General features: G+C 35.0%; 1 protein-coding gene across 2 annotated transcripts in view; it reads left to right on the top strand.

Moving 5' to 3' along the window:
• Positions 1 to 18,535, top strand: part of LOC148941866 (calpain-5-like) — a 106,010-nt gene that overhangs the window by 45,621 nt on the left and 41,854 nt on the right. Inside the window, exons 7-9 of one of the 2 annotated variants that reach the window (XM_089102905.1) lie at positions 827 to 904; positions 14,512 to 14,589; positions 17,782 to 17,980. In XM_089102905.1, the coding sequence (XP_088959031.1) occupies positions 827 to 904; positions 14,512 to 14,589; positions 17,782 to 17,980 (355 nt within the window). Of the gene's footprint in view, positions 1 to 826; positions 905 to 14,361; positions 14,590 to 17,781; positions 17,981 to 18,535 lie in introns of both variants that reach the window. The other variant, XM_089102904.1, reaches the window with a different exon arrangement.

Below are 18,535 nucleotides of genomic sequence, written 5' to 3'. Positions count from 1 at the left end.
CATTACTGTAATTAACATATTTTTACTTCATCGTATTTCTAATAAAATATCATTACTGTAATTAACATTCTTTTACATCTTCGTAGTTCGAATGAAATTACCATTACTGTAATTAACATTCTTTTACATCTTCGTAGTTCGAATGAAATTACCATTACTGTAATTACCATTTATTACTTCTTTGTATTTCTAATGAAATTACCATTACTGTAATTGACAACCTTTTACATCTTTGGAGTTTGAATGAAATTACCATTACTGTAATTACCATTCTTTTTCTTCTTCGCAGTTTGAAGTTCTAGGAATTTGTAAAATTAAATTTATTTTCTCTAAATTTAAATTAGTTTACTACACTTACATTAGGCTTTATAATGTAAGTGTAGCTGTGATTTTTTCTTTCATCATTCTTAGGAATTTGAAGTGTTATAGTGTGTTTTTTGCACAAAATGAATACGCTATTCAGGTTGCTCCTTCGCATTCCACACTGTGGAAAAACTAAGAGTAAAGACAGCAAATTCATTGTTTTGACGATATCCTTCTTGTCTAGTTGCCAAATGAAAATAAATTGACTAAATGACCTCGGGCATAAAATCGACAGCAAAATTTTTTGTTCGTCTTCTAGTGAAACGCATTTGGAGGCGGGATGACGTGTGTTGCTTGATACCGAAAGTATGAGCGAAATTTTTGCTATCTTGCGACAGCTGACAACTTTGTCCATCGAGTCTAAAATTTTGGAAATTATTTGTTGATCAAATAAGAGAATTTTTCTTGGTGTTGTAGTACCAAAAACTTCAGATTAATAATTTGTTACGTCATTTCGTTCTAGTGGGAAGGAAAAAATCTACATGGTTCGATTACGAAACCCTTGGGGTGAAAAGGAGTGGAATGGTTCATTCAGTGACGGGTGAGTAGAAACACTTATTACCTTTAGTTTAGGGTTTTAGAACTACATAAGATAAATTAGTTTTAGTTTCTTAAAGGCTGTGTAACGTTGGAGAGAGGAGTCACAGACGCAGGGAGTTTTTCAAGAGAAGCTGGGGATTAATAACGAAAAATTTTGATAATTCGAATCTAAAGTGCCCCTGAAATTTGAAAGATTTTGAGTTTCGGGGGGAGGACCCCGAGGTACTCCACCCCATGGGTGTATACCTAGTTTTAGAAATAGTGGAAACTTACAATATATTCCTATTCAGCCTACTTATTGTTTTACTATCTTGTCAGTCGATCCGTAAAAAAGTAAAAAAAAATGAAAGTTAACAAATCCACCCCCCCCCCTCGATATCCCACATTTTCTTGGTTTTATGGATTCTCCTCACTGAGAATATCAAATAAAAATTACTAAGGAGAGTGAAAATCGAATCTGAGTGTTTGAATTGGTTAATTAGAATTCAAAGCATCAAAAGACATGGATTAAATTGTACGTTTTTTTTTTATTTTGTATGATTGACCGAAAATAAAATAAAAACCTGATAAAAAAAAAGAAAAAAAAGTATTTGATTGACCCAGAAGATAATTGAAAAAAAAAGAAAAGAAAAATTAGTTATAAGTAAAAACTTTGATTGTATGCAATATAATATCTATTACAAAAAATAATTTTTAAATCGCATCTTATTTTACTAATTCTCAGGTGACTAAATATTTGCATATGTTGCGTTTTACCTTACCTATTCATGGGTGTCGTTTTGGGGGGAGGGGGGCAGTTTTCCCCCAATAATCTGGAGAAATTATATAGCCCATGCCCCTTGACTATCTAGATATGGACTCCTCTTGCCCCCACAATAAAAATGCTGGAGCTACGCCCATGTACCTACTTATAGTTAGATCGGGGAGGGGAGAAGGGTTGGTTGTAAAGCCAGACGTTTGGAAACATTGGTGACATGTTCTAAACAAACTGCAAAAAAAGAAAAACATGTAGAATCTTGAAATAGTTCGCTTGAATTAAATCCCTTAAATTAATTAATAAAAATTTGAATAGTAATTTTAAATTAATAATTAGATAATTAAAGTTGGATCCTTCGAATATTTTTATATGGAACTTTTCAACAATAACTATTGAGCCAGCAGAGCCAATCACCTGACTAAAGGTAGGAGAATGTATCAAGGTACGCACTTAGTGCAGGAGCACCAGGCTGCACCACTCCTCTTGAGAAAAAAGAATATGGTTTATTCTGACTTCATTCATTGGTACAATTTTTGTATACTTCTTTTTTGTTATTTACCCCCCCCCCTCTCCCTGCCTAAAATCAGTTCCTGCAAACGTCTCAGGAAATATAGCCCATTTTGTTACATCGGAATAAGAAGAATCGATCGGCAGATGCTAAAAGCTCCTAAATTGGTTAATCACGATCATAGCAGACTTTTGAAATACATACCTGGCATATATAAGCGGTTCTCTTGTAAAAAAGTACGTATAATCACGGTGTGTTGAAAAAGAAACTAAAACAAAATTTAAAATCGGGTATATACACAGGAAGGGGGCTTTCAGGCCCATCTCCTTCCCTCTTTCTTAAATCTAGTGATTTCTACAGTTTCACCTGTAATATCATGTATTGTCTCATAATTTCAAGAAATTCCATTATATCCATTTCATGCGTCTACAGAAAGTAGGGAATCTCTCAAAATTGGCGCAAGCAAAACAAAAGGGGCCATCAAAATTGTAAGCTTACCGAAAATTGGAAGATTAAAATTGTACAAGGTTGCGTATAGGATAAGAATTTATAAGAAAATTCTAATATCTGATTTCCTATTGAGCAAAATCTGCAATGGATTGTCAGAACGGCAGATCTAGGGGGATTTCTCCTGGGTTGAGTTCAGTTTTAATTTACATTTTAGCAAGTGTGTTAAAAGAATATGATTTTTAAAAATAATTCTTTCAATAATAATTTTCAGAATAATTTCATTATAATAATGAATATTCATTTCAGAATAATAATGTAGTATTTTTTATTCCATGAATCGGTTAGGTCCAAAAAAAGAAATTAGCAAAAATTTGTTGGGCTGTTTGAAAAAGGGGTGACATCGCAAAATTGACAAATTTTGCATAAAATATCATTTATTCACGGGAGGAGCCTCGCAGAAGCGGGTCGAGGGGGTACTATTAGGGGTACTTGTCCCTCTAGAAGGTTGAAAGTTGCCCTAAATACAGGGTTGGAAAGGTAAAAATAACGACGGGGGAGCCAAATTTTTACCCCCCCCCCCAAAAAAAAAAAAATATATATATATATATATCTACCCCTGGAGCATTGAGCATCATAGATTGAGTATTTGATCATATTTTCCATTATATTATTCCATACTTGTTCATCTATCCCAGGTCTCCTCCCCTTATTGAAGTAATGGGGTCGAAAGTTCTCTCAAGATTGGTCCAATTTATACCGAGCAATTCACAATTTAATATTACAATTTCAATTCACAACTTCAATAATAAAAATCGCAACTTCAAATTATGGCAAAATAAACTTTTAGAAGTTTGACCATAAAAACAAAATACATTGAAAAATTAAACAGCTAAGTAAAACTAAAGTCTTAAGAAGGGGTTTTTTAACTGAAACCATGATCGAAATTTATTTAATAAGTTTCATTTTGTAAACATAATTTCTGTTTAAAAGATATCCTGCCTAATTTAAATAGAATTATCCGAAAAATTCTATATCTCAAGATCTTGAAAATTTCTAGAATTTAAATGCATTTCATTCTAGATTCGTCTAGGTTTACAATTTCTATGATTTTACATTTTCTCTCATTGATATAATCTAGAATGTTGTATAACCACATTAAAGAGAAAGAGAACTGTATTACAGATCAGTTGTAAATTAGATTTAGTTTCAAATATTTTACGAAAAAGAAATTCATGGACTGTCTGATTGTTGGACGTCTAATTTAGATGGTAATCTGAATTTTAAGAATTTACATTTCCATTGATGATTCAAAAATAATCAGAGCGTCATATTGTCAATGAAACAACCTCAAAACCAGCTTTCAGAATTAGAAAGTGTTTAGTTCCATCAAAACCCAATGAAAACCGTAAAGAATTAGCCCTTATTTCTCAGCATAATGAAAGCAGCATACATGTATTTCAAAATTTATTGTAATATCAAATTTTGTATTGTTTTAAATTGTAAGTTTGTTTTGATTTCTGATATTTTGCTAAAAGAAATTTTAATTGACGGTCGGATTATTGGGTGCATAGTTCAGATGGCCACCTTGAACTCCCCCCCCCCCCCCGAAATGTTTGTTTGACTCGTAAAAACGTAAGAAAAATGGTTATAAACAAATTTTGTATGCGTGTTTTGATTTTTTTTTGTAACCCCCCCCCCCCGAAAAAAATCCTCCGTACGGCCTTGTTTAGTGCTCAGTTTGATAGATTTCGGAATTTCGGAATTTCCGGAATTTCCTGATTTCGGAATTTCCATGTGATTTCGGCCATCTGATATGAGAATCTCACATTGTCCATGAACAGCCTTGAAACCGGTTTCCAGAATTTGCGAGTGTTTAGTTCCACCAAACGCCCATGTAAAGCTTAAGAAAATAAAAAATAACAGCCACTATTTCTCAGAATAATGAAAACAGCACATATATATTCCCTTTAAATTTCATTTCAATTTTTTCTCAAGTTGTTAGTTCGATTTTATTATTTTGCTAAAAGAAATTTTTATTGACGGCCAAATTCTGAGATTTTACACTTGTATGGGAATCTCATATTGTTAATGAGCAACCTTGAAATCTTGGTTAATATATGGGAGCCCCTACCAGGGCCATATCCACCAGTTTTGTTCGGGGGGTGGGGGTACAAACAAATCTTTACCAAACACATCAAAAGTTTGATTATATGTATTTTTGTCATGTTTTCATGGGTTGGACAAAAATTCTGAGGTGTGGGGTTCAAACCACCTAAACCCTTCCCGCTGGATATGGCCTTGCCCTTTGCTATAGATCTCCCATTGTTTCCCCAATAATTTCATGCAATTCCCATATAAATCTCATGTTCTTCAGCATTTTTGTGAATTCAACTTTTTCCGAGATTGTTTTTAAGCAACATACGGCTTTTTACTCAAGATTCTCATTTTTTTTACTTTTGTCAGTATTTAAAAATTGAAGAAGGTCACTTTTTAAGGTTTTATTCCAAGTTCTGTGCACACAATCTTTCGTCGTAACTATTCTTTGATGGTGAGAAAAAAAACGGGTATAAAACGAGTACTTTTTTTTGGATTTTTTTTTGGAAAATAGCAGATATTTATCTGTATCTTTGGGCGGCTCTAATGTTTAGTTTTAGGCTTCTGTTAAGTTTTTTTTTTACTTTCAATTCAACTTTTACTAAGTTTTAATTAAGTCTCTAGTAATTTTTTGCTTTGCATTTGTTAATTTGACTATTTTCTCATGATTCCTGGTGAGATTGAGACAAAGCTACATTCTGGAGGTTTACTACCTGGCTGATTCTGGGCAAAAGGTATATTTTATTTGGGAGCGGCTTATATCTTTTGTATGTTTTTCTCTGCTTTGGTCTACTGTCTGCCTGTGTCTGTATGAACTTGCTTGGTGACTAATTCAAGTGCAAGGATTTGGCTATGGGACATTGTTGAGGGATTCTGCGAGAACAATATTAACCTAATTATCTTAAAGAACAGATGGATCTTTTATCTTGGATTTGCTTATGACTTTCTTTTTCATTTATTTATTTTTTTGCTTTGGTGAAACGTCGGCTAGGGTTACTCTATTTCTGCTTAACCACCAACCCAAAACCTGGGTTTGGCATATGAAGAATAGTAGAAAATTTATGAGAAGGGTTTTGAAACTCTTTCTAAGGGTTTCAGGCTGTCCTATCCCAAGAAAGGCTTAGATCTCTAATCCACCTACTGTTTTTCACCGGATTTCTATCCTGTTAATATGGCAGGGATTGTCCTGGTGTTTGCAGGGACAGTTGAATCAAAGACCTAATAACGTTAATAACCGAGTTGCTATAGACTTCTAATGATATTTTGTTTTTATTTTTGCCATTTATTACTGTTAAAATGTTTTTTTTTTATTTAAATATTATACAAAAACGTTCAAAAAGGTTCTTTTCTTTGTACTCTGTACCAAAATATATTCGTTTTGAAAGTACCAAAGCTGAAATGAATGGTGCGTCGTTATTCCGTCTATTCTCATTGGCTGTTGAAACAGCCAATCATATATTCTGTCTACAGGAAATCCAAACTTATTTGGGTTTCGCCGTCAATTTAAAAAAAACAACAAATATTGCTAAGTCAGAATCAGGAATAAATCAGAGGTGATTTAAATCACAAAAGTCATACAAAGGGGGGAAACCTAAAAAATCTTCCTGAAGAGAACTAACTCAGAGAACCGAATCTCTCTCTCTAATGGTCTCTAACTTACTTTAGGAGGTTTTAAATAAGTAACTGACAAACATCTAGTTCTCCATTTACAAAAGCCCAATTCAAAGCCGTTACAGTCGCTGTATTAAAAAAAACGGGCCTGGGGATGGATTTTGTACGGGGAGAATTTCCTATTGAGATGGAAGTTTTCTGTAGGTGAACTTTCAAGGGGAAATTTTACACGGAAGTAATTTGCCAGAATTCATGCCCGAAATTTGTTTTATTTGTCTTACTTTCTCGTTGGCGACTCCGTTTTACATATGGAGAGGTATTGGGGAAATTTTCAGCGGAGTTGAAATTCTGCGAGGGATTTTTACGTGGCAACGATTTCCTATGGGAGAAAATCTCCATGGGGGAATCATCGCCTGGAGAAATCCTACATGGTGAAATTTTCTGCAGGAGAAACTTTCCATCGGGGTGGGGGGGATTTCCGGGAAATATCTTCCATGCAGGGGGATTCCCCGATGACCTTAAAAGGATCAGGAATTAAATAAAAACAAATCTTTCTTCAAACGGAAGTATGATAAGGAGTATTTTTCAGGCGGAATCGTAAGCAAGAAATTTTCTGGGGAGGATTTGCAGTGAAGATGGAATTGTCCCTGGGTAATTTTCCAGTGGAAGAATTTTACGTGGGAGGGATTTTCTATGGAGGAATTTTTCATGTGGGGGGGGGGGGATTTTCAACGGAGGGCTGCGGATTTCTTGGGTTTATTTGAAAAACGATTGGAAATTAAATAAAAGTCACACAAGGGCTGATTAATTAGAATCAGAACATTTTTTAAAAGTTCTTAAAAACTTCTTAAAAGTTCTTAAAAATAATGAAAAAAACATAACCAAACGACGATAAATTTCAGGCTGTGAATAAATCAAAAACAAAGTAGGTATTTTGGCGGACTTCCGCTAATAGTACAGGAATAATAAGGTTTGACCAGGAAAAAATTTAAAAAGTAATGCTTTCTTCACTATCCAGACCAGAAAAAATTGCTGAACAACATATCCAAAATCGTTATTTCTTACTATTGACGAAATTTGTTTTTTGTTTCGCCGTTTTTGTTTATTAATTTTTTTTTTTTTTGGAAAAAAATGAAATATAACGAAGATTTTGTTTTTTTTTTCTTTATCTATCATGTTTAAACGATGAAACGATTTATGATGTTATTTTCTCCGAAATTTCAAAAAATAAATCAGAAATACTCTGTTTTTGAACAAAAATGAACAAATTTTAACGTTCAAGGAAAAAAAAACAAGCGTTCGATAAAAGTTTCTAGATTAGTTTTTAGTTTAAAAACCGGGCTTTTTTATATGCTCCAAGATCTTTTTACTCATCTTCCTCCTCACCCGTCCCCAAAAACTATGCTCGTCGCTGACATTTGTAATCGAAATCCATTCACCTTCATCACTATAAAAAACGACGTGGTAAAAATGATTTGTGATAAAACCTAAAAAAAAAACTGCACATCTGATTGATCAAAGGAACAAAAATCACAGGGAAAATTAAATCACAGACTTAAAGCTCATCCTCAGAAAATTCATCTTTTTGACACTTCGCGTTGTTGCACGAAACTGCTCTACATACTTGACAAGCTATGGTGCATTCCAGGGCATTTTTCTTGCAGGAGCATCTCTCACTGTCGCAACCATCAGCTCGGCAAGAACACTTCACTGTCTTTAGAAGATGAGGAGGAGCAGCTGGGAGATCCGTCATTTTTGGCTCTAAAACTTCGTTGCCTTGAAGATTCCACCCCCAGCTTAGGGGGGTCAACCGTGTTTTTGGGGGTCAACCGTATTCCCTATCCAAATCTTAACCTGGCTTTAGACTCGGAACGAATGATACTTCGCTGCCATCATAGTCAAAGGCAGCTCTTGTGGGTGTACGAATAAGGTGGCAGTATTGACTTTCCTCTGGAAAACTCCAGAGGAAAGTTCCTGGTAGTGTCAAGACTTGGCAGATCCTGGAAGTTGTAGAGTATCAGAAAAGCTTTCTTTCCAGCCACAGCTATCTCATCATGAGATGCAGATTTTTTGGTAAACAGGGTACCGGCGTCTGTGGAACTCGAGCTGGATAACAATAGCTGAAGAGCTTCTCCTTTTCCGATGCCATAAAGGTGCGATGTTGTGTCGCAACCCAGTAAGGCGTGACAGAACAGCATCAGCTGGCAAACTTCTTATCCTAGCTTGTCTTTTATCTGACAAATATCCCAAGCTGAGCATTCACTTCCAAATTTCGCTTCCAGCGAGAATTAAACTCGATTTGAATTCGTGTCTACATGACAGATGAGGAGGACGAGAACGTCCGTGTCATCAGCAACCACAATGGTATCGCTATGGAGTACAGTTCCCGTAGCCTTCTTCACTATGTCTAGATCAGCATCTCCTTCAGAGTGGTATACATCGCAACCGCTGGCTACCAGAGCGTTTGCAAGAATCTTCAGAAAACGCGATTTGTTCTACTTGCATGAAAGAAACTCCTTTTTCTTCATGCAAAGATTCATGTCTTCGGTAAATAACACTTCGCGGCCGACAAATTCAGCTCGACGCAAATGGGTTGCATCTTTGATTGACGGACCGCCGTCGTATGCGTCGAAGACGACAACTGCACGGGGATACTTTTTTTACGTAATGAATTCACGAAGACATGATAGCCTTGTATGTGGGATTGACCTTCCACGGGATCTAATAGAGAAGGATGTCCCCGCCAAAAACAAAGCTGGTAATTTCCACCGGGCTTGGGGACTAATCATCAAACCCGAGTAAGTGATATACTGCATTTGGTAGTTCGGGCTTGTTGGCCTTTTACATGAATCCGTTTCTTCGAAAAGAGCAGGAGGAATGGTTCAGAGCTAAAACTTGAAATAATCTTCCTTGAGACTAGACCTCTGGGCAACGATAATGAACCTCTGAAAAAGTAGCGCCGGGTCGATGTGCGCCACCTCAGAAGAGCCCGACTTTTTGTGGTCATCAGAGTCACTTGATCTTTCTTTTTAAAGACGTGTTCCTTCGAGGTCTTTTCTGACATCTTCTCTAAGATTTTCTTCCCAGCAGATTCGGTTTCGTCAACCTTCACGCCTGAAGTTGAATTTACTCCCTTTGCAACGTTTCTCAGCTGTACATTGTCTTTGAATGGGGATGACACTTAGAAGAAATCTACCAGCTTCACAGTATCTTTACAGTCACAGGTTTGTCTGTCCACACTCAAGTCAAGATACTGCTCCTTTATAGTGTAGCTGATATTCATTAGGTTTTGCATCAACAGGTTGACCTCAAGACACGCCGGCCTCGATAGGACCCAAATCCTTCTCTGTTCTTCAGTCATGTCAGCACCACCAGTGAGTCAGGGGAGGTGCCACTCTGTTTTTCAGAGGGGGAAATGACAGATGCTAGAATTGCCATACAATGGAAAGTGCCCTTTCTGTCAATCGTGATCTGCATTTACGGACAAAAAAAAACACACAAAAAAAAAGATATCATGGTTATCACTTAGTTCTTTTGCCAAAAATAACGAAATTTTGCTAAATTTTTTTTTACTAAAAATGAATTTTCTCATTTTATTTGACGTTTATAAGAAAAACTAACGTCAGAAACGGTTTCAGCTCTCAATTCTGATACAGATAGACGTCTCAACCACTTATTTTGTGACACTTCATTTTTGCATGAAAAATAAGAATTAATGTAACAAAATAACGAGAAAAAAAAATTCGCAACGGGTTAGAGATGGAGATTTTGGATATGTTGTTCAGCACTTTTTTATAGTCCGGATGGTGAAGAAAGCATTACTTTATCCATTTGTTCCTGGTTGGGGCATTTTTTTTTTTTTTTTCGTATTATTACTGTACTATAAGCAGTATGGCCTATTGGATGTGTTTGTCGAAACATCTGCATTGTTCTTCGTTTATTCACTGGCTGAGAATTATCGTTGTTTGATTATGTCTTTTTTTTATTCTTTTTTTCGGGGGGGGGGTGTTTGTTTTTATGTTATTCGGTTTTTCGTACGTTCTTACGATTTTTGGTTGCTTGCTATGGTTTAATCAATTGCTTTTTTTGCCTCCCTTGCAGACTATTCCAGGGACTCCACCTTTATATACCTTAAAAAGAACTCCTTTGGAATTCCAGTCTCTTTTGGCTTCTTTCGCAACGCCTATGCTCCGTACCATACTTAGTATCTCCGTCGCAGTGTTCATTAAATACCATAAACCATCAAATGTTCGTCACATACCATAAATTTTGACTTTTATTTAAATTAATAAGTTTTTCAGCTCCTTACATTTTTCTTAATGACAGTGCATTGAAGAGGCATTAGGTGGCCTACACTGAATATTTTAATTAAGAGGGGTGGAATTCCGACAATAGAGCTATTTTACTATTAAACAAGTAAGGGGGAAAAGGTTCAGGTTTGGTATTCCATGCTTTTGCTGATTTTTGTGGGGTCACTTTTGGATCAGTAGCCTAGTATGTGGTATTGTGTACAATTTTTGTGTATTTATCGGCAGTGAAAATAGCGCAGTTGGTCCTACTAATTTGCCCTACGTTCTATACCCATTTATGGGGTAGTGAAATTATTAGTTTATATTATTTGGGATTAAAAGTATGCTAAACCTTTGACTGTTTTCAATTCATTTATTAAATTTTTAATATTTTGTATTGTCACCTGAAATTATTTATACATTAATATCGTGTCCATTTATGCTGCTTCCAAATCATCATATCAGATCAGTAATACTTTTAAAGTATCAAAAACAGTGAAAATCAAATATGATTTTTTAGTTGGTTAAGTGAAAATTTAAACAGCCATATATAACCTAAAAAAAAGAAAAAAAGGAAAATCAGGAATCAATTTTTAATGAAAATGACCTCTGTGTGCAGTTATGGAGTTATGGTAGTATGTAAGGCAAATTTCGGAAAAAAAAGAAACGTGGGTGTTGATCAGCTAAAAAGCAGCTGAAAATAAGCTAAAAACATATGGCACCAAACAGCTTAAGAAAGAATAGCTCTGTTTTGAAGATATAGCTGTCTTTGGTAATAAACAAATTTTGTGTTTGAATTTTTACAGAAGTCAAAAGTTGTGAAATTTAGCTGATTATTTTTGCTTATTTATTCTCATTGTTCGTGGCAATGTTGACGAAAGTGTGGTAGTGCCCTAACAATTTCATAATTTTGAAGAAGTCAAAAGCAAAATCTTAAAACATTAAGATTTTCACGCGTGAATAAACATAAGATGGATGAAGGGGGGGGGCAAAATCTTTTTATTTTGGTGTTTTTTTTGCACTTTAAAATGGCTCTGCTCATGAAGATAATTTTTTCGCCAAAAACCTTAATAACTGTGTTATTTGTTGTTTGTCTGAAGCTTTAAATATGTACATTAATACTGCTTTGAGTATCATCTTACAGGCGGAAATTGTCCTCCTAGATTTTTTCACCCTGTTCTCTCTAGATTTGTTCTCTCTAGATATTTTTATTGGAAAAAATTTTAAAAACAACAAAATTGTCCTCCTTCTCCCCTAGAGTAAAAAAAAAATCTATTTTACTCCCGTCCCCCACCTTATCTTAAATTAACGCTCTTACATACGTCCGCAGATTTCCATAGAGACCTTTTAAGTCTGAGAAGCTTCTGTTCTATACATAATGTATAATCTAGAAGTACTGACATATTCATGAGTTTATCACATACTCATCGTCTCCTTTTTGTGGAATCTACGATGTCATAAAGTACTGCTAGTTTTGGTGATTACTAAAATTACCAAACATGGTGATTATAATTACAACTAGATAGAACTATAAAATGAAATTTGGTAATTACCATATGTATTGGCTCTGCCATCACCATGGCTGAGTTCCAGAATGCAATTGTCACTAATGATAATTAATCATTTATTATATTTTGCCCTCCAGGACTCCAGATATTAAAACAATATGCTCTATCCTTTGTATTACAAGTTTTAAATGTTTTAACAAATTTTGCTTATTACGAGTGCACATGGATAAAATTTTTAGTTGTGAGTTGTTTTAGGATTAAACCAATAATAAACAATTAATTATAATAAATGGTAATTGGCTTCTGGAATACAGCCCTTATATGTCTGTCGATGAATCCTCCCCTTAAGGTTTTGTACCCTCTCCCTCTGCATTTACTGATATCTAATAATCTGGTACTCTTTTGTTAAATGTTTATTTCTTAATTCTAGTTTAACTTTTGGGATAAGCACTGAAATTTTTAGGGTTTTCTGGGAGTTGGTACAGGATATGAGAGTAATAACACAAAACATGTACGTATGTGGGAATTTTATTTTGGTGGGGAAGGGGGCCATTTAAAAAAATGGGTGAAGGGCAAAAAGTAAAGACAAACTTTATTTGTGAATTTGAATAAGAAGTGCTCAGAAATGCAATCTTTCATGGGAGGAAGGGCCCGAGGTGCCCTCTTTGCACACATTCATGACAAAAATAAGCCCCCTCCCTCCCAGTCTGGAACCTAAAAAAAGCAAACCTAATATTTTTGGTTCTTCTTTTTTTGTATAATGAATGATTTTGTTTCTAATATTTAACATGTCTTGCATTTTTTTTAAGTGTTTATCTTCTCGCTCTTTTTCTTTTTCTAGTTTCTTTTTATCTCGTATTCTCCTTCTTTTTAGTATTAAGGGTGTCATAAATAGACATCTGTCACCATGCATACCTGTAAATAGACGAGGAGTTTGGAAAAATATTCCTCCAAGAATTTGTCGAGGTGTCTTCCTGGACTATTTTGTGAAAAATTAAAAACAAAAAGATATTTTGGTAAAATAAACTCCTCCTCCCCCCCCCCCATTTCATATCTAAAATTTGTGATTTTCGATAACAGAAGTTCTTTTTTGAAAAATCTGGTCTGTTGTTGCAATTAAAATCAAGAAATGCCGATATAGTTTATACAGAGAAGTTATTGTTATGGAAAAGATATAATTCACTTATTATTTATCTGACACTAAGTCTAAATAACAATTAATGATGGATCTCACAAATCATTTGTTTGATAAGTTGCCGGCTTATTACATACGAGTCAAACACATGGATTTACCACAACCAATATACAATATATATATATATATATATATATATATATATATATATATATATATATATATATATATATATATATATATATATATATATAGACTTTACGTTGTGCATAGGAGGGTAATAGGAGTAAATAGCGAATTGAATTCTCCCTTGCCAAAATCTGTACAAGGACCCCCTTTTCACTGTTAAAATTGTGGTTTGTAAAAACGCAACTGATTCAAGAGTGGTTGCGTGTTTAACCCTTCCCCGTGAAGAAATTTTTTCCAAACATTTTTTTGCAATCACTATGTCCCTTCTGTATATTCAGTGCTACGCTTTGAAATGTGATGCATCTCCAATTGAAATCAGAGGATTGAGATTCACATGTGTGATATTTTTCACCTTGGGACTTTCTACGAAGGGAAGTGTAAGATACACTTTTTGGTCTTAATAAAACCGTAATGAATGTAAACTAATTGGGATTAGAAGCTAAAACAGATAAAATGAAAATAAGATAATAGTCATGAAATTAATTTCTGATTAATATAAAGAGAACCCTTAAAATTTCATCTCTTTTGTGTATTAGGTATAAACTAAATTTAGGGCCGAATCATTTATTTCAAATCTTCAAAACATCAGCTGAGAGCTATTCTTTGTGTGAATAATGTATTTGAAATAAAATGAAATAAAACTTGAAAAAAAATAGGTAAAATAGAATAATATATTTTTAATGCAGACTCAGTTCAAATAGTTGATAAATTTAAAATGGCTTGAAAAGAGATCTAATAGAGAAAACATTCCAAGTTTATTTGCAGCTAAAATTTTATAGTTATCTCCATGTGAAGCTAATAATATAACGGGTTTTTTGGGCTTTCAGTTTCTTTCAATTTTTTTCCATGTTTTTCTTAAATCTTTTAATTTTTGCCATTGTTTTTTTCTTGTCTTGATATTGTTTTGTTTTTTTCAGCTCATTGGAATCGCGGCCACCTCCAGCACATGATCTCTGCAGTTGTTCTCTGGGGAGTCAGAGAGAGTTGGCATCCAGCCCAAGTCGTCTTCCAAACCCACATGGACCATTCCTTTTCAGTTCTCAAGATCTCATTAAATTATATTCTAGGTCGCCTGAATGGTCCAAGATTACGTCGTCAGAAAGAGAAAAGCTTGGCCTAACTTTCGAGGATGATGGAGAGTTCTGGTTGGTGCTCCCTTTTTTCTTCTCTTCTTCGTAGAACAATAAAATTTAATTGGGAACAATTTAACTTTAATCGTTTTATGGGTATTATTCCTAAACTTCTTAGCCGTACCAGAGGTATCATGTGTTGATTTAGTTGTGAAGTTGCTCCCCCTACATATACATGCCATAGAACCTTTTGTAAGGTCAGAAATATGGATTGTGGAATTCGGTATATTTTGAAAATAAATTGATTGATTTATTGACAATAACTCACTGAGATTTTATCTGATGTGGCCTAAGCTTTTATCTGATGTGGCCTAAGCTTTTATCTGATGTGGCCTAAGTACAGATAACATGAAGTAATGCACCTGTTACTGGGTTGCTATCTTTCTTGGGAACTTAGGAGGTTGATCCTTACTTGTGTCTCTGATGTCTAAGGAAGTCCCTAATACCAATATAAATATCTTGTGAACCAAAGAAACGAGATGGATTTATCGACTAAACCCGAAGTCGTTTCTAGGGTTGGTGGTACCCTGGGAAAAATTAATTACAGCGTCCCCCTACTGACTCAAATATAAGCAGACAAAAAAGCCAAAACAAAATGAAAAATTCAATCCAAGTGGGCAACCTCCCAGCCACGGTGCCAAGGGCAGCCTGCCCCCCCCTGAACGGCTCTGATTTAACTTCACTTGTATGAGTGGACTGTAGGATTGCGTAGCTGATCTTTTTTTGTGCCCCTGATGTCTATAAAGTACCTTTTACTAGATCTTTTCTAGATGGTACTTTCTAAAGTACCATCTTTTCGCTGGCACTCTTATCAGGCGGCTACTTGCCACCGGATTGCCAGGTTTTTCTTAATGCTTCTGAGCCTTAATTTTTGCACTTTTAAAATGATACACTAGTCAATTTAATCGAAAACAAATCAATAGACGAGCTCTATCTTCGGCTATAGATGAAAATTCGGGCCCAAGATAACTTTTGATGATTATGTCGTCATGATTATATTATGTCTTCATATTTATGTCTTCGTAGCACCAAGATAATAATTCATGCCCAAGATAAGTTTTGATGATTATGTCGTCATGATTATATTATGTCTTCATATTTATGTCTTCGTAGCACCAAGATAATAATTCATGCCCAAGATAAGTTTTGATGATTATGTCGTCATATTTGTGTTCTAATGTTTTGAGTTTCAATCACTACATTGTGTTGGTTTTAATTTCTTGAGTGTCTCTAAAGGTTTGTTTTTCTTTATGTTTTTTCTTTAACACTAAATACGTCCTAGCGAGGCTCTTGACGGCATGTTTGTTTTTTGTTTTTCATTCACTAGCTGAAAATTATTTTCGTTTATTCTCTCCTTTTGTTTCAAAGGCATTTTGTTGATGATATCAGCCTTTCTTTAACTAATAACTAGAGGAAGATGTTTTTACTTATAAGTTAGCAAACCTATACTGCGTGGACTTCACAGTGGCATAATCTTCTTGAGTGATAGTGATTCTCTTTGTTTAAAGTCACAACCGTTCTATTAGGTGCTGGTAGCTGGCACATATTTTTATATCTTTTTTTCTTCATCTAGTATGACTACTACTACTACTGCTACTAACAAATCAACATAGCTGCGTACGCTCTTCCTTAATCCTAATCTATTCAAAGCATCCCCCTTTACACCTTCCCAAGAAGTTCCAAATTCCTCTAAATTTTTTCTTAAAACCTCTCCCTCTCCCATTTGCTTTTGGTTTGACCCTAGATGGATAGCCGAAAATTCCAATCTTTGGCAATCTGTTATCCTTCACCCACAAAACGTATCATAGCTATCTCAACCTTTCTCTCACTATACCCCTAGAAAGTGGAATAGAACCACATTTTTTGTATAGCTTACTGTTTGAAATACGGTCAGTCAAATGGGTAGCCAAAATTATCTGTATACCAATTTCTCTGAAAAACATCGAACAAATCCTCTTCCGTCTTTGGAAGTGCCCTTGTTTCAGAACCGTACATTACCGTTTTCATCACTGTAGCTTCCAATATTTTTGGATAACGTTAGCTAAAAACATCAGGTTGTGAGTTGCAGTCCCCCCATTGCTTTCATTTTTAAAAAAACAAATAACCCCTTTTCTTCCTTTTTTTCTTCTTTTTTTTAAGTTGGTCTCTATGTATTGTGTGCTTTGGATGGTTAGATTTATTAGAAAAAAATTAGCACTGAAGGCGGCTTAATGGGGGTTATCTTTTACTGGCTGAAAATCATCCCGTTTTTTTTAATAACCTTTTTTTAAGTTGGTCTCTATGTATTGTGTGCTTTGGATGGATAGATTTATTATGTTTTTTGTTTTTTAGCACTGATGACGGCTTAACGGAGGTTTCCTTTTACTGGCTGAAAATCATCCCCCCCCTTTTTTTTTGCATAACCTTTTTTTAAGTTGGTCTCTATGTATTGTGTGCTTTGGATGGTTAGATTTATTAAAAAAAACAATTAGCACTGGAGGCGGCTTAATGGGGGTTATCTTTTACTGGCTGAAAATCATCCTGTTTTTTTTAATAACCTTTTTTTAAATTGGTCTCTATGTATTGTGTGCTTTGGATGGTTAGATTTATTATGTTATTTTTAGCACTGAAGACGGCTTAATGGAGGTTTCCTTTTACTGGCTGAAAATCATCCGCCCCCCCCCCTTTTTTTGCATAACCTTTTTTTTAAGTTGGTCTCTATGTATTGTGTGCTTTGGATGGTTAGATTTATTATGTTACTTTTAGCGCTGAAGACGGCTTAATGGAGGTTTCCTTTTACTGGCTGAAAAACATCCCCCTTTTTTTCTTTTGCATAACCTTTTTTTTTCGTCTTCAGTTATTTTTTTATATACCGGTAGTTGGTAACTAATGACATCTGCTTTTCGTCAATTAAAAATTCGGTGGGGATATTTAATTGACGAATTTTTAATTCGGATATTTATTGACGAATTGACGAATTAATTCGGATATTTATTGACGAATTGACGAATATTTATTGACGAATAAAATTTGGATATTTATTAGTTGTGAATTTTGCAAACCCTCTAGTCCGTGCTCTTTACAGTGTGATATACTTCTTGAATATTCGTAGACTATGAGCCTAACTTTCTTTAATTAAAATCGAAACCATACTTAAACGTGCTGGTAATTAGAACATTATTTTTCTTTTTTCTTCTGATCTTTTTGGATGACGTTTCATTCTTTTAGGATGACGTTTGATGACTTCACTGACAACTTCACTGAAGTTTCTGTGTGCTACTTACTAAACACGTCCATTGTGTCCCTAAATAAAACTTGGCAAGAGCAACGTTTTTTTGGTGCTTGGACAAAAGGAGTTCACAACTCTGCTTATGATCGTTCAGGTGGATGTGCCAATTATCCTGATTCCTTTCTTAGAAACCCCCAGGTTAGTTTTGGTCAATAGTGTTTATATAAAATAGTTTCGACTAATGTAGACGATAAGATTTACCTTGGAAAAATTGGGCATTCATCCCCATTTTGGTATACTCTCCTCTTCTGTCAAATATGGGATAGCAGTTAATATGAGTTTGTACCAGATCTGTAGCTACCCCATAGGCTCATTATTTGAATAGATACCAGTTAATAAGAATTTTATTGTTCTACGAGATCAGGTATTCAGCATCCAATCATTTAACAGAGTACTGCTGTTCCTAAAAGTACCAAGGTACCATGTACCAAGTGAGCCGTCCTAGCCGAGTGGTTAGCGCTCCAGACTTGAAAACCTGAGGTCAGGAGTTTGAGTCCTGGTATTGTTGGTTATTTGGTTAGGAAAGGGGTCAATGGTGTGACTCTGTAAGCTCAGCCAGAGTTGAGCCAGCTCTAAATGGGCTCCTGGAGAAATGTGGGGAAAAAACACGGGAAGTGTCGGATGACTTTTCCCCTGCCACGCATTGCAGTTCCGGCCGAAGGCATTGAATTAGTAGATCAGCACTTGCGCATG

This window comes from Artemia sp. Qi Xiang Cuo, chromosome 17 (genome assembly GCF_049724085.1).
Source record: "Artemia sp. Qi Xiang Cuo chromosome 17, ASM4972408v1, whole genome shotgun sequence".
In the NCBI taxonomy this organism is placed as follows: domain Eukaryota; kingdom Metazoa; phylum Arthropoda; class Branchiopoda; order Anostraca; family Artemiidae; genus Artemia; species Artemia sp. Qi Xiang Cuo.
Note: the sequence above shows the minus strand (reverse complement) of the source record. Positions and strands in the feature narration are given on the sequence as shown.